This window comes from Chiloscyllium plagiosum, unplaced genomic scaffold (assembly GCF_037043375.1).
Source record: "Chiloscyllium plagiosum isolate Xiang-an unplaced genomic scaffold, Cpla_swu_hap1 HiC_scaffold_2, whole genome shotgun sequence".
NCBI classification, from domain to species: domain Eukaryota; kingdom Metazoa; phylum Chordata; class Chondrichthyes; order Orectolobiformes; family Hemiscylliidae; genus Chiloscyllium; species Chiloscyllium plagiosum.
In genome coordinates, this window is record NW_028270140.1 from 151,681,481 (window position 1) to 151,705,908 (window position 24,428).

The 24,428-nt window shown below is 44.3% G+C and overlaps 1 protein-coding gene across 1 annotated transcript in view; it reads left to right on the forward strand.

Moving 5' to 3' along the window:
- LOC122546083 (uncharacterized) overlaps positions 1 to 24,428 on the forward strand; it is a 69,071-nt gene that overhangs the window by 40,366 nt on the left and 4,277 nt on the right. Inside the window, exons 7-10 of the mRNA XM_087974844.1 lie at positions 1,023 to 1,062; positions 8,346 to 8,407; positions 12,361 to 12,408; positions 12,502 to 12,537. Of these exons, the coding sequence (XP_087830970.1) occupies positions 1,023 to 1,062; positions 8,346 to 8,407; positions 12,361 to 12,408; positions 12,502 to 12,537 (186 nt within the window). The remainder of the gene's footprint in view (positions 1 to 1,022; positions 1,063 to 8,345; positions 8,408 to 12,360; positions 12,409 to 12,501; positions 12,538 to 24,428) is intronic.

The following is a 24,428-nucleotide window of genomic DNA, read 5'->3' on the forward strand; positions in this document are numbered from 1 at the left end:
TTTTTTATAGTTAACTATTACTCCTCGTGAGATATCTGTAACTGTATCTCTTCACCATTCCCTTCACATAATTTATAAGTGAACTTTAGCTCATTGACCGCTTATGATCAAAATTAAATCCCCCAGTGTGTTAGAAACAGGGACCCTGGGGTTAGTCTTGCACAAGTAGTCTTTCTGGGTATAAAACAAGATGTATTTTTGAGTACTGTACTGGGGATGAGTGCTGGGGTTGATACAGAGCTTTTATTATTTTTGATTTATAAAGCAGTATTTTGGCATTAATATGATATAGTTTGACTCTATTTTTAAACTGTTTTGAACTTATGTCTTAAGTGGACACGTTTTATTTTAAATTTTTTTGGGAATGAGCTTCTGCTATAGTATGCCGCAAACTCTGCAGCATCGTGTGCTTATCTTTCAGAGAGAGACCATTTCATCAAACACAAAAAACAACTCAAAATATGCTCGAGCAAACCTGTTTCAGTCTGGGACCTGACTTGTCCAGTAATAACATCAACTGGGATCAGAACAATATGAAGACCTTTCTCTCTTGTTTCTGCTCTTTGACTGAACACATCTTCCTGCATCTGATCCTTTGTTCCCACTGATTATTGTAAAACACTCTAATCTGACTTGGTCAACTATCATTTATATCTTACCACCTCCCCTAATCCTATCTTCTGCATTTAAGCCAATATTTTCCAAGCTACTGTCACCGGACCTGACTGAAACATTAACTCTGATTCCTCTTCAGAGATGCTGCCAGACCTGCTGAGCTTTTCCAGCAACTTCTGTTTTTGGTGTTGGTCCATTATTGATATTGGACTGGGCTAAGGAGGACACTCCTGAGTAAAGCTTTCACAATCAGGTAAGATTCCAGAGATCACTGTATCTAACCGTGCAAAATGTATATATTATTGATCTGGGATGGTTTTGCCTTAGACTCATCCAACTGTAGAGACAATGTGGCAAATTTGTTCATAATTTAACAAAATATTTACGAATCATTTTTATCTCTTCAGGGGGTTCACAGCAAATGGATCCGACCACAGCTTTGCAAAGGTAAGTTCATCAGTGACTGATATAAACGTGGTTGTAGAAATGCTCTGGGTCATAGAGTCATAGAGATGTACAGCATGGAAACAGACACTTCGGTCCAACCTGTCCATGCCGACCAGATATCCCAACCCAATCTTGTCCCACCTGCCAGCACCCGGTCCATAATACTCCAAACCCTTCCTATTCATATACCCATTCAAATGCCTCTGAAATGTTGCAATTGAACCAGCCTCCACCACATCCTCTGGCAGCTCATTCCATACCTGTACCACCCTCTGTGTGAAAACGTTGTCTCTTTTATACCTTTCCCCTCTCACTCTAAACCTATGCCCTCTAGTTCTGGACTCCCTGACCCCAGGGAAAAGACTTTGTCTATTTATCCTATCCATGCCCCTCATAATTTTGTAAACCTCTATAAGGTCACCCCTCAGCCTCCGACGCTCCAGGGAAAACAGACCCAGCCTGTAAAGCCTCTACCTACAGCTCAAATCCTCCAACCCTGGCAACATCCTTTTAAATCTTTTCTGAACACTTTCAAGTTTCACAACATCTTTCCGAAAGAAAGGAGACCAGAATTGCATGCAATAGTCCAACAGTGGCCTAACCAATGTCCTGGACACCCGCAACATGACCTCCCAACTCCTGTACTCAATACTCTGACCAATAAAGGAAAGCATATCAAACACCTTCTTCACTATCCTATCCACCTGTGACTCCATTTTCAAGGAGCAATTAACCTGCACTCCAAGGTCTTTTGTTCAGCAACACTCTCTAGGACCTTACCATTAAGCGTATAAGTCCTGCTAAGATTTGCTTTCCCAAAATGCAGCACCTCACATTTATCTGAATTAAATTCCATCTGCCACATCTCAGCCCATTGGCCCATCTGGTCCAGATCCTGTTGTAATCTGAGGTTACACTACACTTCGCTGTCCACTACACCTCCAATTTTGATGTCATCTGCAAACTTACTAACTGTGCCTCTTATGCTCGCATTCAAATCATTTATGTAAATGACAAAAACTCGAGGACCCAGCACCGATGCCTTAGGCACTACACTGGTCACAGGCCTCCAGTCTGAAAAACAACCCTCCTCCCGCACCCTCTGTCTTCTACATTTGAGCCAGTTTTGTATCCAAATGGCTAGTTCTCCCTGTATTCCATGAGATCTAACCTTGCTAATCAGTCTCCCATGGGGAACCTTGTCGAACGCCTTACTGAAGTCCATATAGATCACATCTACTGCTCCGCCTTCATCAATCTTCTTTGATACTTCTTCAAAAAACTCAATCAAATTTGTGAGACATGATTTCCCACGCATAAAGCCATGTCGACTATCTCTAATCAGTCCTTGCCTTTCCAAATACATGTACATCCTGTCCCTCAGGATTCCCTCCAACAACTTGCCCACCACTGAGGTTAAGCTCACTGGTCTATAGTTTCCTGGCTTGTCCTTACTGCCTTTCTTAAACAGTGGCACCACGTTTGACAACCTCCAGTCTTCCAGCACCTCACCTGTGACTATCGATGATACAAATATCTCAGCAAGAGGCCCAGCAATCACTTCTCCAACTTCTCGGGTACACCTGATCAGGTCCTGGGGATTTATCGTTTCAAGACATCCAGCACTTCCTCCTCTGTAATCTGGACATTTTGCAAGATGTCACCATTTATTTCCCTACAGTCTATATCTTCCATATCCTTTTCCACAGTAAATACTGATGCAAAATATTCATTTAGTACCTCCCCCATTTTCTGTGGCTCCACACAAAGGCCGCCTTGCTGATCTTTGAGGGGCCCGATTCTCTCCCTAGTTACCCTTTTGTCCTTAATATATTTGTAAAAGCCCTTTGGATTCTCCTTAATTCTATTTGCCACAGCTATCTCATGTCCCCTTTTTTCCCTCCTGATTTCCCTCTTAAGTATAGTCCTACTTCTTTTATACTCTTCTAAGGATTCATTCGATCTATCCTGTCTATACCTGACGTATGCTTCCTTCTTTCTCTTAACCAAACCCTCAATTTCTTGAGTCATCCAGCATTCTCTGTACCTACCAGCATTCCCTTTCACCCTGACAGGAATATACCTTCCCTGGATTCTTGTTATCTCATTTCTGAGTCTTCTCATTTTCCAGCCGTCCCTTTACCTGCAAACATCTGCCTCCAATCAGCTTTCGAAAGTTCTTGCCTAATACCGTCAAAATTGGTCTTCCTCCAATTTAGAACTTCAACTTTTAGATCTGGTCTATCCTTTTCCGTCACTATTTTAAAATGAATAGAATTATGGTCGCTGGCCCCAAAGTGCTCCCCCACTGACACCTCAGACACCTGCCCTGCCTTATTTCCCAAGAGTAGTTCAAGTTTTGCACCTTGTCTAGCAGGTACATCCACATACTGAATCAGAAAATTATCTTGTACGCACTTAAGAAATTCCTCTCCATCTAAACCTTTAACATTATGGCAGTCCCAGTCGATGTTTGAAAAGTTAAAATCCCCTACAATAACTACCTTATTATTCTTACAGATAGCTGAGATCTCCTTACAAGTTTGTTTCTCAATTTCCCTCTGACTATTGGGGTGTCTGTAATACATGCCTTTCTTATTTCTCAGTTCCACCCAAATAACTTCCCTGGATGTATTTCCGGGAATATCCTCCCTCAGCACAGCTGTAATGCTATCCCTTATCAAAAATGCCACTCCCCTCCTCTGCCTCCCTTTCTATCCTTCCTGTAGCATTTGTATCCTGAAACATTAAGCTGCCAGTCCTGCCCATCCCTGAGTCATGTTTCTGTAATTGCTATGATATCCCAGTCCCATGTTCTGAGTTCATCTGCATTCCCTGTTAGGCCACTTGCAATGAAATAAATGCAGTTTAATTTCTTCGTCCTACCTTGACCCTGCCTGCCCTGACTGTTTGACTCACTTCTGTTCTCAACTGTACCATTCTCAGATTGATCTCTTTCCTCACTATCTCCCTGGGTTCCACCCCCCCACCTTACGAGTCTAAATCCTCCCAAGTAGTTCTAGCAAATGTCCCTGCCAGTATATTAGTCCCCTTCCACTTTAGGTGCAATCCATCCATCTTGTACAGGTCACTTCTACCCCAAAAGAGATTCCAATGATCCAAAAATGTGAATCCTTCTCCCATACACCAGCTCCTCAGCTATGCATTCATCTGCTCTATCCTCCTATTCCTGCCCTCTGTAGCTCGTAGCACTGGGAGTAATCAAGATATTACTACCCTTGAGGATCTCCTTTTTAAATTTCTGCCTAACCCTCTGTAATCTCCCTTCAGAATCTCAACCTTTTCCCTTCCAATGTCGTTGGTTCCAATGTGGACAATGACCTCCTGCTGGCCCCTCTCCCCCGTGAGAACATTCTGCACCCCCTCGGAGACATCCTTGATCCTGACACCAGGGAAACAACACACCATTCTGCTTTTTCTCTGCTGGCCACAGGAACATCTGTCTGTACCTCGGACTACAGAATCCCCAAACACAATTGATCTCTTGGAAGCCGACGTACCCCCGTTGCATTAGAGCCAGTCTCAATACCAGAAACTTGGCTGTTCATGCTACGTTCCCCTGAGAATCCATCACACCCCTACATTTTCCAAAACAGCATACCTGTTTGAAATAGGTATATCCACAAAAGACTCCAGCCCTAGGTGCCTACCTCTCTTACCCTTCCTGGAGTTAACTCATCTATGTGACTGTATCTGAGACTTTCCCCCTTTTCGATAACTGCCATCCATCACATAGTGTTGCTGTTGCAAATTCCTCATTGCTTCTATCTGTCTCTCCAACTGATCCACTCAATCTGATAAGATTCGCATCCAACAGCATTTATGGCAGATATCATCCGCAGTAACCCTAAAACTCTCTTTAAACTCCCACATCTGACAAGAAGTACATATCACTGCAAAGGCCATTTTTGCTCCTTCACAATCTACAGACCCAGAAAAGAACACCTTCTTATTCCTCTACAAAACACTGCCCCAGGATAAATTAATAGCTACGACTTATATTTTAAGTTTAATCAAGAGACTTATCTCCAAAAACATATAATCAAGAAAGAACCCACTGTACTCACTAATACAGCCTTTCTCTTGGACAGACATAAAACAACAATTAACTTATCTGATTCTGTGCTGTGAACTTCGCCCAAACTGGTTCCTCCAAGATTAGTTGTGAAATTCACTGTTTGTTAATTTTCCCAAATGCACTCCGATGTCCAGCGACACATGAATTCAAAAGCAGCAAAGGCAGTAACTGTGCAGGCTCTCTCTCTCTCTCCTGCACTGTCCTCACCATGATCTTCCTTTGTCTGTTCTTCTCCCTTTTAAACCTGATGTTGTTTTGACTTTTTTTCCCAAAGTTCCAAAACAATACAACAGCATATAAAACTGTAATTGCTGCTCCTGGAATTTGAGGAAATCACCTCCAGCACCTAAAATACCTCAAAAAAGGAGCAGTTCTTACAGCCAGAACTTTTTCCCGTCCTCCATCTTGGATTACCCAGAATCCTGAATATCTCTTGCTCACAGACAGAATGCAGGTCCCTGCTGATGAGCTGCTAATGTGGTTTGTCCTTTTAAGTCCATAAGACCATAAGACATAGGAGTGGAAGTAAGGCCATTCGGCCCATCGAGTCCACTCCGCCATTCAATCATGGCTGATGGGCATTTCAACTCCACTTACTCACATTCTCCCCATAGCCCTTAATTCCTTGTGACATCAAGAATTTATCAATCACTGCCTTGAAGACATTTAGCGTCCCGGCCTCCACTGCACTCTGTGGCAATGAATTCCACAGGCCCACCACTCTCTGGCTGAAGAAATGTCTCCGTATTTCTATTCTGAATTTACCCCCTCTAATTCTAAGGCTGTGTCCACGGGTCCTAGTCTCCTCGCCTAACGGAAACAGTTTCCTAGCGTCCACCCTTTCCAAACCATGTATTATCTTGTAAGTTTCTATTAGATCTCCCCTTAATCTTCTAAACTCCAATGAATACAATCCCAGAATCCTCAGCCATTCCTCGTATGTTAGACCTATCATTCCAGGGATCATTTGTGTGAATCTCCGCTGGACACGCTCCAGTGCCAGTATATCCTTCCTGAGGTGTGGGGACCAAAACTGGACACAGGACTCCAAATGGGGCTTAATCAGAGCTTTATAAAGTCTCAGTAGCACAACGGTGCTTTTATATTCCAACCCTCTTGAGATAAATGACAACATTGCATTCGCTTTCATAATCACGGGCTCAACCTGCATGTAATCTTGAGAGAATCCTCGACTTGCACTCCCAGGTCCCTTTGTACTTTGGCTTTATGAATTTTCTCACCGTTTAGAAAGTAGTCCATGCTTGTATTCTTTTTTCCAAAGTGCAAGACCTCACATTTACTCACATTGAATTCCATCAGCCATTTCCTGGACCACTCTCCCAAACTATCGAGATCCTTCTGCAGCCTCCCCACTTCCACAGTACTACCTGTCTGTCCACCTAACTTCGTATCATCGGCAAACTTTGCTAGAATGCCCCCAGTCCCTTCATCCAGATCATTAATATATAATGTGAACAGCTGCGGCCCCAATACTGAACCCTGCGGGACACCGCTTGTCACCGGCTTCCATTCCGAAAAACAACCTTTTATCCCAACTCTCTGCCTTCTGTCAGACAGCCAATCCTCAATCCATACCAGTAGCTCACCTCGAACACCATGGGCCCTCACCTTGCTCAGCAGCCTCCCGTGTGGCATATTATTAAAGGCCTTTTGGAAGTCTAGATAGACCACATCCACTGGGTTTCCCTGGTCTAACCTACTTGTCACCTCTTCAAAGAATTCCAACATGTTTGTCAGGCACGACCTCTCCATGTTGACTTGTTCGAATCCGACCCTGCTCTTCCAAGAATTTAGAAACCTCATCCTTAATGATGGATTCTAGAATTTTACCAACAACCGAGGTTAGGCTAATTAGCCTATAATTTTCCATCTTTTGTCTTGATCCTTTCTTGAACAAGGGGGTTACAACAGCGATCTTCCAATCATCCGGGACTTTCCCTGACTCCAGTGACTTTTGAAAGATCTCAACCAACGCCTCTGCTATTTCCTCAGCCACCTTCCTGAGAACTCTAGGATGTAGCCCATCGGGGCCAGGAGATTTATCAATTTTAAGACCTTTTAGCTTTTTTAGCACTTTCTCTTTTGTAATGGCAACCACACTCAACTCAGCACCCTGACTCCCTTTAATTGTTGGGAAATTACTCATGTCTTCCACTGTGAAGACTGACGCAAAGTACTTATTAAGTTCTCCAGCTATTTCCTTATCTCCCAGCACTAGGCTTCCAGCATCAGTTTGAAGTGGCCCAATGTCTACTTTTGCCTGTCGTTTGTTTCTTATGTATTGAAAGAAACTTTTACTATCATTTCTAATATTAAGAAGCTGCTCGAACACTCAGAGTTGGAAAGTAATCAATGGACTGAGGTAAATGACAGGTTAATGATTTCTGAGCAGGATTTGTCAATTTCCAGCTGTTTGTAAATCTCTAGCTCCAGATTCACCGTCCCCAATTTAACCTGCAATTTATCCTTATGCAAAACTGAAATGTTGCTTATTTTTATCACAGTGGATACTTTGAGTTGTAATGAATGTTTTATGGAGGAAAAGATTAAACTGTTATCACGAGCAGTGAGTGCTGAGGATAAAAAGGATGTTTTTGTGAATCCTACTATTTTCTCCCTTGCTGTCCAAGCAGCTGAATTTCCATTGGGTGGGAATGTGATTTCCTGATCAATCCCCACTTTCCAAGATTTCCATACCCTGTAATATCCTCCAAAGTTACAGCAGATGGGAAGCCCCTGCAAGCACTTTCCCCTCATCTCCAACACCCTCCCTCCCTGCCCTGTGACTAGTTGCTCCAAGCTGAGCCAGAGCTGCCTGGAATGATCTGTCACTGTGATTCCTGACAGTGTCTGCACAGCCCTCCCTGTGTTACAGCTGCTGACTACACCTTGGGTTCCCTGGGTACCAGCCATATTCTGATGCCAAGGCAAAACTGTTTCTCATGACAATTTATGCAAGGGTGGCTTTTCTGATTGTATCTACATCTGAGTATCTGTGATTTCTAGCAAAGTTCATTCCATTAACTGTGTTTATCACTCTTTGGAATCTGTTCTTTGTGTAACCAAAGCAAGAGATTGATGTACAGTCAGAATGCACCTTTCTGTGACCTGGCAGAATGCATTTAGATTGTTCGGAATATTCATGTTTTTGTGTATTTTTCAGGAATGATCCAGGTTCATCCAGCATTCCCGGGACTGATCAGGCCCAGCAGCTCACTGATCCAGGTACTGTCTGTACTCTAACTGACCGATCATTGTCCATTTCAGAGACTCTAATGGAGAGAGTGTGAATCCTGGAGAGATATTCAGGGGCAGACTGTTACATTGAGTTAAACAGTTCTCCAGCACAGAATAAAGCCCTTCGGCCCATTGAGTCTGCATCAGTTGAAAACTATCCCTACCCCCATCCTTAACCCTTCACACTTATTGCACAGATTGATGTCTTTGATAGATGAACCTTTTAACTTTCAGACCATTCAATGTAAATGAGTGAAAAGCTATGGGTTTCCATTAAGGGAGCTGACCAGACTCTGGATTATTGTCCGGGCAATGGAGATGGAAATCTTCTCCTCAGTCACTGACCCTGGATGGATTCTTGGACAATAACCCTTTCCGATTCCCTGAATCATCTGGCTGAGTAAATGGCTCGGCCCGGTCCTTGCTGCCTCGAGCTGTTCACGGCCAGTCTGTCTGCTGCTTCGGTATGGGTCAAGGAAAACAGTCAAGTTGGGTGTCACACATCTCAAATGACTCCCAGTAGCTGGGCTGCTGTGGGGAACCTGAGGGTCGGGTTCATGCTCTGGGGAGAGAGGTTCAATTTTCACCATGGCAACTTGTAGAATTTACATTTAATTATTAAATCTGAAAGCATAAACTCAACTCTGTGATGGTGGCCATCTGAATTAACATTAGTTGTTGTCTTAAAAAAAGTTCTGGTTCACCAGTCTCGTTCAGGGAAGCAAACTTACCATCTTTACCCAATCTGCCCGACAGGAGACTTCAGATCCCCATTTCAAACCTCAGTGTGTCTTTTTAGGAGCGATTGAATGCAATGTGCCTGACTCTGACCTGCTGCCCTCTGAAATGGCCAAGCAAGCCTCTCACTTCAAGGGTGTTCAGGGATGGGCAACAAACGCAGGCCTTGCCAGTGAGACCCACGTGCCTTGCATGGATATGAAAACTACTGAATTTGTTCTCACTATCTTCTCCATCCCTGCATCCTCCAATGTTCCCCCCTGCCTCACCTCAACTCTCCACCAGCGTCCAACATTGAACATAGAACATTACAGTGCAGCACAGGCCCTTTGGCCCTCGATGTTGTGCCGACCTGTGAAACCAATCTGAAGCCCATCAAACACCATTCATTTTCATCCATATGTTTATCCAATGACCATTAAATGCCCTTCAAGTTGGCGAGTCTACTGCTGTTGCAGGCAGTGTGTTCCACGCTTATACGACTCTCTAAGTAAATAAGCTACCTCTGACATCTGTCCGATATTGATCCCCCCTCAACTTAAAGCTATGCCCCTTCATGCTAGCCATCACCATCTGAGGAAAAAGGATCTCACTGTCCACCTTATCTCACCCTCTGATTATTTTATGTTTCAATTCAGTTAGCTCTCAGCCTTCTTCTCTCTGATGGAAACAGCCTCACGTCCCTCAGCCTTTCCTTGTAAGACCTTCCCTCCATACCAGGCAACATCCTCGTAAATCTCCTCTGCACCCTTTCCTAAGCTTCCACATCCTTCCTGTAATACGGTGACCAGATCTGCATTCAATACTCCAAGTGCAGCCACACCAGAGTTTTGCACAGCTGCAGCATGACCTCATGGTTCCAAAACTCAATCCCTTCACTAATACAAGCTAACACATCGTATGCCATCTTAGCAACTCTATGAATCTGGGTAGCAACTTTCAGAGATCTATGTGCATGGATACCGAGAGCTCTCTGCTCATCTTCACTACCAAGAATCTTACTATTAGCCCAGTACTCTGTACTCCTGTTACTCCTTTCAAAGTGAATCGCCTCACACTTTTCCACATTGAACTCCATTTGCCACCTCTCAGCCCAGCTCTGCAGCTTATCTATGTCTCTCTTTAACCTACAACATCCTTCAACACGACCCACAACTCCACCAACCTGAGTGTCATCTGCAAATTTACTAACCCATCCATCAAAGCCCTCACCCGGGTCATCCACAAACATGACCCAAAACAGATCCTTGTGTACGCCATTAGTAATTGAACTCCCGGATAAACATCTCCCAGCAACTACCACTCTCTGTCTCCTTTCACATAGCCAATTTCTGATCCAAACAACTTAATCACGCTCAATCCCATGCCTTCGTATTTTGTGCAGTAGCCTACCATGGGCAACCTTATCAAATGCCTTATTGAAATCCATATACACCAAATCAACAGCTTCACCCCCCACCCCCCCCCCCCCCCACCACCATCCACCTGTTTGTTCACCTTCTCAAAGAACTCAATAAGGTTTGTGAGGCACGACCTACCCTTCGCAAAACCGTGTTGACTATCCTTAATCAACTTATTCCTTTCCAGATGATTACAAATCTTATCTCGTATAACCTTTTCCAACACGTTACCCTCGTTACTCACTGGTCTATAATTACCAGGGTTGTCTCTACTCCCCTTCTTGAACAAAGGAACAACATTTTCCCTCCTCCAGTCTTCTGGCACCATTCCTGTCGACAATGACACCGTAAAGATCAAAGGGAAAGGCTCATCAATCTCCTCCCTGGCTTTCCAGAGAATCTATGGTAAATCCCGTCCGACTTATCTATTTTCACACTTTCCCGAATTGCTAACACCTCCTCCTTGTGACCATTAATCCCATCTCGTCTAGTGACCTGTATCTCAGTATTACCCTCGACAACATTATCTTTATCTTGTGTGAATACTGAGGAAAAATATTCATTTACCGCTTCCCCTATCTCCTCTGACTCGATGTACAACTTCCCACTACTATCCTTGATTGGCCCTCGTCTTACTCTTGTCATTCTTTTATTCCTGATATCCCTATGGAAAGCCTGAGGGTTTCCTTGATCCTATCTGACAATGATGTCTTATGTCCCCTCTTGGCTCTTCTTAGCTCTCTCTTTAGGTCTTTCCTGGCTAACTTGTCACTCTCAAGCGCCCTAACTGAGCCTTCACATCTCATCCTAACATAAGCCTTCTTCTTCCTCTTGACAAGAGATTCAACTTCCTGAGTAAACCACGGCTCCTGCGCTCTGCAACTTCCTCCCTGCCTGACAGGTACATATGTATCAAGGACCCGCAGTAACTGTTCCTTGTATAAGCTGCACATTTCAATTGTGCCCATCCCGTCCAGTTTCCTTGCCCATCCAATGCATCCTAAAGCTTGCCTAATCACATCGTAGTTGCCTTTCCTCCAGCTCATAACTCTTGTCCTGCAATATATACCCATCCCTTTCCATTGCTAAAATAAACTTAACCAATTTGTGGTCACGATCACGAAAGTGCTCACCTACCTCCAAAGTATACACCTGGCCAGGTTCATTACCCAGTACCAAACCTGACATGGCCTCGTCCCTTGTTGGCCTGTCTGTGTACTGTGTCAGGAAACCCTCCTGCACACATTGGACAACAACTGACCCATCTAAAGTAGTTGAACTACAGTATTCCTAGTCAATATTTGGAAAGTTAAAAACCCCCATAACAACTACAGTGTTACTCTTGCTCCTGTCCAGAATTATCCTTTCCTCTACATCTCTGGAACTATTTGAAGGCCTATAGAAAACTCCCGATAGGGTGACATCTCCTTTCCTGTTTCTAACCTCAGCCCATACTATCTCAGTCGAGAGTCCTCAAATGTCCTCTCAGCAATCATAATACTGTCCTTGACTAACAATGCCACTGCACACCCCCTCCCCCCACCTTACCATCTTCCCTGTTCTTACTGAAACGTCTAAATCCTGGAACTGCAACAACCATCCCTGTCCCTACTCTACCTATATCTCCAAAATGGCCACAACATCGAAGTCCCAGGTCCCAACACATGCTGCAAGTCCAATATTTCACCTGCTCCAATCACATCTCTAACTCAGAGAATTATGTGGTGTCCACTGAGCCATTGCTGATATTTAAGGACAAGCCTGTCGATGCATGGCCCCTTATCATTCCTGTTTGTGTTACAGATCAGGACAGTTCCATCCTCTATGCCGAGATTGACAGCAACAGAACAGGTAAATGGCTGCACCTTAAAGGTTTTGAGCAATTGTCTAATTGATATTCAGATTCTATAATCAAACTAAGAGAACATTTTGTCTTTGTTAAAGCTGGCAAGAAATTCACAAACAGTCTGTCAGAAGGACGTGAGTCAACATTTGTTTCTATATTGAGAAAATATATCGTTTGAGATCACTCCCACTCCCCCATATCTTTAAGAGCTGATTTCACTGTGGGTCTGGTTTCCTGAGGAGGAGTTGCAGTGTTGATGTTTGAAGCTGTACTGGGAAACTGGTCAACTCATAGAATTCGTGCCTGGCCACCGTAAGAGAATCATCCCAAATGAGAACTCCCAGTTCAGTTTTAACTGACCTTGAATTCTCCCCTGATGAGGTCTTCATGATGTGAGTCTGACCCAGTACCATTCCCTCAGAAGACGATTGTTGAAGGGTGGTCGGGTCTGATAAACGTGATTGAATTTTTAAGGAGTATTGAAGGATGGTTGATTGGGTGTTTGATATTGACCATCAATGCAGATGTTAGCAAGGTGTTTGGTAAAGTTCCACAAGGCAGACTGGTCACAAAATCACAGGTTCATGGGATCCAGGGGAAAGTGTCCAGATTGATCCAAAGCAGGAGACATTGAGTTATTGTGAGTGGGTAGTTTTGTGACTGCGATGCTGTTCCGAGTGCCACTCAGAACTAGTTCCCTCAGTGTTCAGGTTCTATCAAGGTTTGGACATGTATGTAGGTGTCATGATTGAGAAACAAACAGACAAACTCAGCAGGTCTGGAGAAAAGAAATGGAAGAAAGCTACAACATGAAGGGACTTAGGGGTACATGTGCACAAAACAAAGGTGCAGAAGAGATTTAGCAGGATGTTCCCTGATTTGGTGTGCGTTAACTATCAGGAGAACTTGGTCAAACCTGGATTTACTTTTGTGAGAGTATTGGTGGGTGAGGGGAGACCTGACAGAAATACATAAATTTATGAGAGGCAGGGATAGGGGGGACAGTCAGTTTTGTTTTCAAAGAGTGGAGATGTCATATACAAGCGGCATAAATTTAAGGTGAATGAGGAAAAATTTAAGGGTGATTTGTGAGGATAGCTTTTAACAAAAAGAATGGTAGATGTCTGGAACAGGCTACCAGGGGAGGTGATAGAAGCAGATATGTTAGCAACATTTAAGACCCATTTAGACAGGCCCATGAACAACAGGAACAGAGAGGGATGGACCATGTTCTGGGAAATGAGATTAGTTTAGAATGGTATCATGGTTTGCACTGACATGGTGGACCAAAGGCCATGTTCCTGCACTGTACTGTTCCATGGTCTGTATTCTATGTTTAGAGAGACAGGAAACGTCAACACATCTAAAACCCAGGAGAAAGTGTGGACTGCAGATGCTGGAACTCAGAGTCAAACTGTGTGGTCCTGGAAAAGCACAGCTTGTTAGGCAGCATCCGAGAGGCAGGAGAGTCGATGTTTCAAGTATAAACTCTTCATCAGGAATGACTCTTCTGCTCCTCAGATGCTGCCTGACCGGCTGTGCTTTTCCAGCACCACCCTTTTTGACTCCAACATCTAAAACTCACTTGGATAAGGATTTTTAAAAACATGAGTCTCCAGAGCTATGGACCAGGAGCTGGGCAGAGGGATGTTCTAGAGAGCTCTTTATCAATCAACACATATACAATGGGCTGAATAGCCTCCTCCTCTTGTTCGGGAAACCTTCCAATATAAATCAAGAGAAATTGCTGGAGAAACTCAGCAGGTCTGGCAGCACCTGTGGAGAGAAACCAGAGTTAAAATTTCAAATCCAGTGATCCTTCTTCAGAACTGTCTGAAGCTGGGGAAAAGTGGTATCTATAGTAAAGACAGGTGGTGGGGGAGGGGAAAAGGAGTGAGCAGATAGGCTGAGATGGAGCCCAGAGAGAATGAATGGAAGTCAGATCATCAAAAGGATGCCAGGGAGAATAAAAAGCTGATAGTGGGGACAATAAGTTGGTGAAAATGGTTTGGCTGTGCTGAAAACAACTCATGTCATGACAGGGTCTGAGATGTGAGGATGGATAAAGCACATGGAATGGTATGTTCTGGCCGTAAAATTATTTAGAACTCAATACTGAGGCCAGGAGGCTGCAGGGTGCCCATGTGGAGAATGAGATGCTGTTCTTCCAACTTGCACTGAGCACCGCTGGAGTGCTGTGGAAATGGTGGTTAATGATGCTCTGGATGTGGATGCTGGTGCGATGATAGATGAGGGCAAGGCAAGGGAAGGGAAGTGATGAGGGCAGAAATGCAGGAGATGGGTTGGACATGGCTGAGGGCCTTGTCAACCGTGGTGATGGAGAATCCTTGGTTGAGGATAAAGCGTGACATTTCGGAGGTCCCCTGTGCAGAATGTGGCCCCATCAGACAGATGTGGTGGGCTTGGAGAAACTGGGAGAATGGAACAAAGTCTTTACAGGAAGCAAGGTGCGAGGATGGGGAGTCAAGGTAACTGTGGGAGTCAGTGAGTTTGGAATGAATATTGGTGGCCAGCCTATCCCCAGAAATAGAAACAGAGATGTCAAGGAAGGGAAGGGAGGAGTCAGAGATCAGGTGAAGGTGGGAACAGGGTGGATATTGGAACTGAAATTGATCAATTTTTCCAATTCTGGACGAGAGAAGGAAGCAGCACTGATGATGTCATCGACATACAGGAGAAAGAGTTGTGGGAGTGGCCTGAGGAGGCCTGGAATGAGGAATGTTCCACTTGCCCCACAGTGAGAGAGGCATAACTGGGGCCCAGGTGGGTACCGGTGGCCACACCAGTGAAGAGGAGGTGGCTGGAGCTCACTAACCAGTAATTCTGACACTGGCATAAAGTGACAAAAGAATCACGATGTAGTTGGGAAGGGATGGACAAGGGGAGGAAAATTCAGTCAAGATCAGCAGAGATAAGTTCCCTCAGGCAGGAAGAAGCAGGAACACTGGGTCTGCCCGGGCAGTCCAGCTGTAGATTTTGGGTAGAAGGTAGAAGTGGGAAGGTCAGGATTGGGGAATATGAGCTTGGAGGCTGTGAGGGCAGTGGGGAGAGCCTGGATCAGATGAACTTTGTGACTGTTGTGGACACCACAGCCTGAGACCAGTCAGATTGGGGGACATATGGGTGAATGGAAGAGGGCAGAGAAATTAAAATGACCCATGTAATGTTAGCAGTTCTCAATGGACAGGTAAAATCTCTGGTGTGAGATTATTGATGATAATTTCAATTCGTTCAACCACAACATTGATTACTCTTCTTGAGTCATTAATTCTGTAGTTTGCCTTCTTATCAGGAGTAGCTCCCTTGTTCCTTGTTACATTCAGTGTTAACTCTCTCCTGTCTCCCAGGAACAGTTCCTTGATGTTGCATTGACTCCTTCTTCTCAGGGATGGCTAATTAACATGTTGCTTTTAATTCCTTGATAACAGTTTCTCCTTGTCCCTTTCATCTCAGTACCACTGTATTTCAGAAAAATGTCATTGTTGATTCGTTCAAGCTCTGAATCATTACCAAAGTTCTGAAGTTTACATTCTCACAGCTCCTCATTATTCTAAACTCCAGGGGAAACAGACCCAGCCTGTCCTCCCTCTCCTCATGAGACAACCTGCTTCTCAATCTCAGAAACCTCCTTTGAGCCAGCACCAATATCCTTCATTATGTACAGCATTTGAGATGTGATCTCAGAACTGCCTTGTGTGTATCTAAAATAACATGTTTACGTTTATATCCAATTCCTCTTTGATTCAAGGATAGCATTTTATTAACCTTCCTGATTCCATGGTGTAAGAGTGTACCTACCTTTGTGACCCGTTTCCCACCGCATGGTAGAATTCTGCAGTGGTTCTCCATTCACATATTTCTCTACTTTTTCCCTGAGTTTACTGTTCCTGCCCTGCCCAATGTCTGTACTCTGTGATCAATACAGGCTAATCCAACTCTCCTGTTCAGTGCTTTAACCAGATTATGACATCATGATCACATTGGGGTTTGGGGCAGCTTGCAGTAAGAAATTAGTTGACTGAAAATATAAAAATAGAGCTTCATCTGCTGTAAGGGGTTATTCAGTGCCCTGAGATCATGAAAAGTTAGGCATAAATGCATTTATTTTCATTCTTGTAATGAGAAATGCAACAACCAGTTTGTGAAGAGTAATGTCCCACAAACAGCACTGTGTTTAATCAGTTTCATGATGCAAACTGTGTATTTTCATGATGCAGACTGAGGGCTGAGTGATGGTGAGGACACAATGATCTGGGTTGAGGGATGAGTGACAAGGACACAGTAGAGAGCTCCTCTGTTCTTCATTGAAGTAATGCATGTGGAATTGTTCACACCCACCTGAGAGAGCAGGTCAGTGCAACCGTTAACATCTCAGCCATAAGATAACACTTTAGACATTGCAGCACTCCACTCGAACTGCTCCGAAGTCTCAGCATTGATCTTACGTTGTAGCCACTGGAATGGGGAATTGAACCCACAGCCTTCTAACTCCAAGGAGTATGTGGTGTCCACTGAGCTGTTGCTGATACCTAACAACACACCTACCAATAAATGTCCCCTTATCATTCCTGTTTGTGTTACAGATCAAGACAGTTCCAGCTTCTGTGCCAAGATTGACAGCAACAGAACAGGGAAATGGCTGCACCTTGATGGTTTTGAGCTTTTGTCTAGATCTGAGATGAGATGAGTGACTGTTGTGGACAGAACAGTCTGAGAGTATTCAATCCAGTGGGAGATAGGAATGAATGGAGGAGGGCAGAGAAATACAAAAACCAGTGTCAGTTCTCAATGAACAGGTCAAGTGTGGCTTAAAGGCCAGAGGGAGGGGTCCAGGTGGAGGAAGAGAGTTGGAGGTGGGTGAAGGGGTCTGTGGGATGGACAGAGGACTCCTGTCCAAAGAAATGGGCACAGAGGCAAAGGCAATGGAAGAAGAGATCAACATCATGTCGTGTCTGAATTTCGGTGAGGTGGGAGTGCAAAGTGATTAAAACTGAGACCTTTGCTGAGTACAGAACATTCAGCATCGGAGAAGGGATAGTGAATGTCCAACAAGAGGTGGAGGTAGGAGAATGGGGAGAGACAAGTGGGACAGTGGGTGGAGGAAGGTTCCAGAGGGGTGGGGGTACATGGTATTGGGTGAATCAGCTGGAGAATTTAGTCGAACTGGGGCTCAGGACAGCTTTGAGACAATGTGAAGGGGTGCTGATGGAGAGAGAGGTCAAGAGTGTGTATATGATGGCACATAGCACTGAGTGTGGGTCTCAGGATGTGGTGAGAGCAGCTGTCTGAGGAGTGATGGACATCATGGAGAGAGCTGTGATCCTGGCTGGATTCAAAACACAAAGGATGAAACTCATTCACTGTTTGTGTCAATGAATGACCCCATCCCATCCCATCAATCCCTCTCATCCATATAGCCTCGGTGCTAACACGTGCTGTCTGACTACCACCCTTTGGCCTTATCGAGAGTAGTGGGGACAAGGTAGGCGAGCAGAACTGAGCCAGAACCAGATCAGTTATGGTCTTAATGAATTGGGAGAAAACTCAATGGGCCATAGGGCTTACCTCTGCTGTGAAGTACGATGTACTTATCTTCTTTAAATTGAAGCAGATGAGGTTCAAAGTTACTGGCTGTGTGGTTTGAAAATTGGCTTTGGGCCAGGAAGCAGAGCGCTGTGGTCTGTGGTTTTATTTCAGACTGGAGGGAAGTGTGCAGAGCTGGTGATATAATTCTCTTCTTGATCTTTGTGATTGATCTGCACTCAGGGATACAGGACAAACTCGAATGTTTGCAGATGACACAAAATTCAAAACCACAGTGAAGAGTGAGGAAAGTGCTCACAGGCTCTGGGGCATATAGGCTGGTGAAATGGCCAGCCAAATGAAAGTTAACACTGGGAAGAGTGAAGTGACACATCATGATAGGAAGAACAAAGAGAGGTGCGATAAATGGTGTCATTTTACAATGGTTACAGGAACAGGAAGTTAGCAGAAATGCACATTGAGAAGTCTTTGAAGCTTGGAGGTTTCATTGAAATGGATTAAAAGAGGCAAAAGAAAAGTTTGTTTTTATTGAATGCCACATGGAGTAGAAAAGCAAGGATGGACATTTCCAAAACATCAGTTCGAGCCCAGCGAGAGACAAATGACCAATTCTGTGCACTATCCTTTAAGGACGATGTTTTTGTGCAAAGCAGATGAATCGAATGGTTCCAGGGAAGAGAGACTTCAGTTCTTTGGAGGAACTGGTGTTGTCTTTACAACAGAGAAGATTCAGGGGAGATTTGATTGGGCTGTGCCAATTCAAGAACAGTCTTTTGAAAGCAAGTCATGAGAAACTGTTTCCAATGGCAGGACAGTCAGTTAGTAAATGGATCCAGGTAAAGGTGTTGATGAAAGAACCAGAGGTCACATGACAGACTCAATGCAGCAGACCCAGGAAAGGACACAGGGTGTGTGACTAATTTCAATAGCTTTTTCAAAGGGCCAGCCCAGGCACAGGGGGCTGAGTGGTCTCCTCCTGTTATGTCTGATACTGTACAACGGGAAGACAATATTTCCTGTTTTGCTGCCACACTGTCGTGGCATTCCATAAGAGACACGTGCGATGTGAGAGAGTTAACTATGATCTGTACCTGTCAGAGACTGGAACAGTTAATTAGATTAGATTACTTACAGTGTGGAAACAGGCCTTTCGGCACACCCAGTCCACACCGATCCTCCAAAGAGCAACTCACCCAGACCCATTCCCCTACATTTACTCCTTTCAACAAACACTACGGGCAATTGAGTATGGCCAATTCACCTAACCTGCACATCTTTGGACTGTGGGAGGACATTGGAGCACTTGGAGGAAACCCACGCAGACACAGGGAGAATGTGCAAACTCCACACAGACAGTTGCCCGAGGTGGGAATTGAACCCAGGTCCCTGGCGCTGTGAGGCAGCAGTGCTAACCACTGTGCCACCGTGCCACCCCTTAATGAGCTCTGAGTCTCAGAACCATTTGTATTTAACAAGGTGATTGTGAATTGAAACATTATAAAACATCCTGCAAGGTGAACAAATGTTCACAAGCTGCAGTAGTTGGTTAATGAATTGAAGAAGTCCTAAACACACTCAAACAATGAAATGATTAAAAAATACAGAGGCAAAAGCTTTTGAAGTTTGTGTCTTTAGAAGAACAGGGAATGTGTCCAAACGCTGTTCAGTTTCCTGACCATGAGGATGCAGTCACTGCATTCCTGTTCGTTACTGCAGTTACATGGGATCACCACCACCTCCAAGTTCCCTTCCAAGCCAAGCACTCGGTACCAACATGGAAATATATTGTCGTTCACTCACTGTCACTGGGTCACAATCCTGGAATTCCCTCCCCAGTGGCATTGTGGGTCTCCCAACATTTACACAGACTGATGATGAAAGCAAGGACTTTTTGCTGCCTTGTGGAGAGCTTTGTTGTCAAACAGTCACTGCCATAGTTTATGAAGTTTGAGCTGTCTCAGCTGATCGAGTGTTGGATCTCTTCCCAAAAGGTATTGAGAAGCAGAGTGCCCTAGTGGTCACTTGTGGGCTGGACTGAGACTGGCAGTGATGGGCAGAGCCAGTGATGTTATCAGTGCATACTGCATCTTATGTGGGTCTGTTGTGGTCATTTTATTATTAGCATGGATGAGACTGAGGTTAAAGAGATTTCTATCTGGGCAGTGTTTAATCCTGACACCAGGACAAGATGCTCCACCATTCAAGAGGATCATGTCTGAGCTTGTAGTTCAACACCACTTTCCTGCACTATCCCCTTACCCCTCAATGTTTTTAATGCCGGGAAATCTATCAATCTCATTCATGAACATACTCAATGGTTAAGCTTCCACAGCTCTCTGATGAGAGAATTCCCAAGATTAGCTGCTTCGAAACAATCAATTCCCTCTCATCTCAGTTCCAACCACCTATCCCTCATTCTGAGACTGTATTCCCTGGTTCAAGACAGTGTATGACACTCACTCTGTAACAAGTGAATCTTTTTGTTGATATGGAAATCCGATCCGTTCACCACATTCCAGAGGGATCTCACCAAAGATCGATATAATTGCAGTGAGATGTCAGGAATTAAGGGAGGGCCACAGCAGGAGTGAAGGAAGGCCTGAACCAGGAGTGAGGGAAGGCCTGCAGCAGGAGTGAGGGAAGGACTGAACCAGGAGTGAGTAAGTTACCCTAGATCTCTTCAATGCTTCTAAGGGTTGTACCATTTACTGTATACTTCCCTCTTGCATTAGACCTTATGCACCACCACATGTCTCTACAAATTAAATTTCAGCAGCCATTTCTGTGCCCAAGTCTACAACCTTTATATGTCCTGCTGTATCCTCTGGCAATCTTCCTCACTATCCAAAGCTCCCTCAATCTTTGTGTCATCTGCAAACTTACTAATCATACCACCTACAATATTCTCCAAAATATTTATAAATGTTGTGAACTAACAGGGGTCCCAACACTGACTCCTGTGGATCACCAATGGTCACAGATTTCCAGTCAGAAAAACACCCTTCCACCACTACTCTCTGTCTTCTATGACTAAGCCAATTCTGCATCCATCTTACTACCTCTCCGCAAAGTTGAAAAACTTTGTCAAAGGCCTTATGAAAGTCCATGTGGACAATATCTATCACCCTGTCGTTGTCAATCATGAAATTTGCTCAAAAGGCTGAATCAAGTTTCTGTGACATGACCTTCCTGCACAAAGCCATGTTGCCTCGTGTTAATAAGCAGATATTTTTTTCAAATTGAGTATAGCCAGTCATTAAGAATCTACTCCAATATTTTCCGTACCACGGACGTAAGGCTCACCAGCCTGTAAGTTCCTGTATTATCCCTGTTACCCTCAAATAAAGGGACAATGTTGGCTCTTCTCCAGTGCTCTGGGATCTGTCCTGTGACGAAACAGAATCCAAAGATTCTGTACAAGCTCCCAACAATGTGCTTCCTCACCTCGATGAGTCAGAGGAGGCAAATCTCTGTTTCTTTATATTAAAATATCTGTTTCTGTACCCTCCATTTACCAAAGTAAATGGTAATTCATCCTGTACAATGTTTCTAAATGCAGACTTGCTGCAGTGCAATCTTTGAGACTGGCTGCTGCTTTCCATCACTTCCTGATGACATTGGCTTCCTCTTTGAGCATGTGGCACCTTGCAGCCCTGTATAAATCTGCTCACTGACAGCCCCTCTCATTCTTCAACAATTACTGTACCTTACACCAGTGTCCTTTTGTGGGACTGAAGACACATGTATACCAGACCAGGTATGCAATGGGATGCATTGAAGAAGGAAATAAGGAGAGTTGGGGCTAAAGGGTGGGACCAACAAATCCAGTGAACCTTGAACACTGAGGAATACACAGCATTGGATGAAGGGAAAAGGGAGGCTTATGGCAGACACTGAGAATTCAAAACAGTAGTGATTTCTGGAGGATTATAAAATGTGCAAGTAGGAAATTAAAGTGGAGATTCGGAATGCTAAAAGGAAATATGAAAGTATACTGACAGGTAATAAAAAGAAGCATCCAAAATATTTAAGGAATATTCATGGTAAAAAGACAACAAAGACCATGGTTGTAATTGAAACTTGAACCCAGAGGATGTACGTCAGGCTGTAATTGACAACTTTATGTTGGTGTTCAGGCGTGAGAGGGATGATTTTGGTGTAGAAATCAGGGAGATAGTCTGTGACAAGATTAAAGAAATTAACATAGAGAGGAACTGCTGAGTGGTATGGGCAGCAAAAAGGAGATAAATCTCCAGGGCAAGATGAAATGTATCTCAGGTTGTTGAGTGAGGCAGGGGAGAAAATAGCAGGGGCTTTGGAAATAATTTTCCATTCCTCTCCGGCTGCAGGAGAGGTGCTGGAGGACAGGAGGACAGCCAGTGTGGTACCTCAAGATGGGAACAAGGGATAAACCAGGAAGCTTCAGGCTAGTCAGTCTAAACTCTGTGTCAAAACGTGTGGCAGGTCAGGCTGATGAAGGACTTATGTCTAAAACGTTGACCCTCCTGCTCCTCAGATGCTGCCTGACCTGCTGTGCTTTTCCAGTGCCACACTGTTCGACTCTGACTCTCCAGCATGTGCAGTCCTCACTTTCTCTCAGTCTATACTCAGTGGTGTGGAAACTGTTCGAAGTAATTCTGAGGGACAGAATGGACCTGCATTTGGAGGAACAGGGATCAATCACGAACATGGATTTGTTCAGGAAGTTATATCTTAACAACTTCCCTGAATGTTTTTGAAGAGGTGACCAGATGTGACCAGGGGAATGAATTTGATGCCATCTTTTTAATGCAAAGGGAGATAGATTTTAAAAGAGATCTTATTGAATAATGGAGCAGGCTTGAGGGGCCAGATAGGTAGCATCTGTGGTGCAGGAGAATTGACATTTCGAGTATAAGCCATTCATCAGGAAGGATCTTTCTTCCTGATGGAAGGCTTCTTCCCAAAATGACGACTCTCCTGCATCTCAGATGCTGCCTGATGGCTGTGCTTTTCCAGCTCCACACTCTTCGACTCTAATCTCCAGCATCCGCAGTCCTCACATTCTCCTCGAGGGGTCAGATAGCCCTCTCCTGATCCTAGTTCTTATGTTCTTGTGTCTTCTTGGACTTCGGCAAGACTTTTGACCAGGTTCCACATGGTAGAACGACAGCAAAGGTGAGAGCCCATGGGATCCAAGGAAATTTGGTAAATTGGATGAACAATTTGCTGACTGGCAGGAAACAGAGGGTGATGGTCGAGGGGCATTTTTGTGACTGGAAGTGTGTGTCCAGTGGGATCCCACAGGGGTCACTGTTGGGGCCCTTGCTATTTGTGGTTTTTCGTAAATGATTTAGACTTGAATGAAGAAGGTTTGATCAATATGGTCCCAGATGATAAACAAATAGTTGGGGTAGTAAATATTGAGGAGGATAGCCTTAGACAACAAGATGATCTATACAGACTGGTCAGATAGACTGATCAGTAGCAAACAGTATTCAACCTGGATAAGCGTGAGGTGATACACTTGGGCAGGACAGAAAAGGTAAGGGAAGACTTAATGAGCAATAGGACCCTGGGATATACCAAGGATCAGAGCGACCTTGGTGTGCATGTACACCAGTCCCCTTAATGTATCGGGACAGGTGGATAATGTGGATAAAAAACCCTATGGGATACTTTCCTTTATTAGTTGAAGCATAGAGCTTAATTCAGAGCAGTGAGGTTATGCTGGAACTGTATGAAAAATTGGTTAGGTCACAGCTAAAGAATTGTGTGAAGTTCAGGAATCCACATTATGGGAGGGATCTGGAGAAGGTACAGAGCAGGATGTTACCTGGGCTGGAGAGTTTCAATTCTGAAGAGAAGTTGGATAGATTGTTTTCTCCAGGGAGGAGATTGAGAGGAGACATGATTGAGATGCGTAAAATTATAAGGGACATAAAATCGGTTGAATTGAAAATGGTTTCCCCATGATGGAGTGATCAGTGACCATGGGGCATTAATTTAAGGTACGGGGCAGGGCATTTGTTTTTATTCATTCATGAAACATGCATGTCACTGGCTGGCCAGCATTCATTGCCTATTCCTTGTTGATCTCTTGAGAAGATGGCAATGAGCTGCCTTCTTAAACCGTTACAGTCCATGTGCTGGAGGGAGACCCATAATGCCTTTCAGGAGTGAATTCCAGCATTTTGACCGAACAAGAGTGAAGGAGTGATGATATATTTCCAAGCCAGGATGGTGAGTGCCTTGGAGGGGAATTTGCAGGTGGTGGTGTTCCCATTTATCTGCTGCCACTGAACGTTTAGCTGGAGGTGGTAGTGGGTTGGGAAGGTGATGGCTCAGGATCTTTGATGAATGTTAGAGGTTTATTGGAGATGTGAGGGAAACCTTTTCACTCGGAGGATGGTGGGTATCTGGAAGTCATTGCTTTTAAGGGTGACACAGACATGAAACCCTCATAATGTTTAAGACCTGT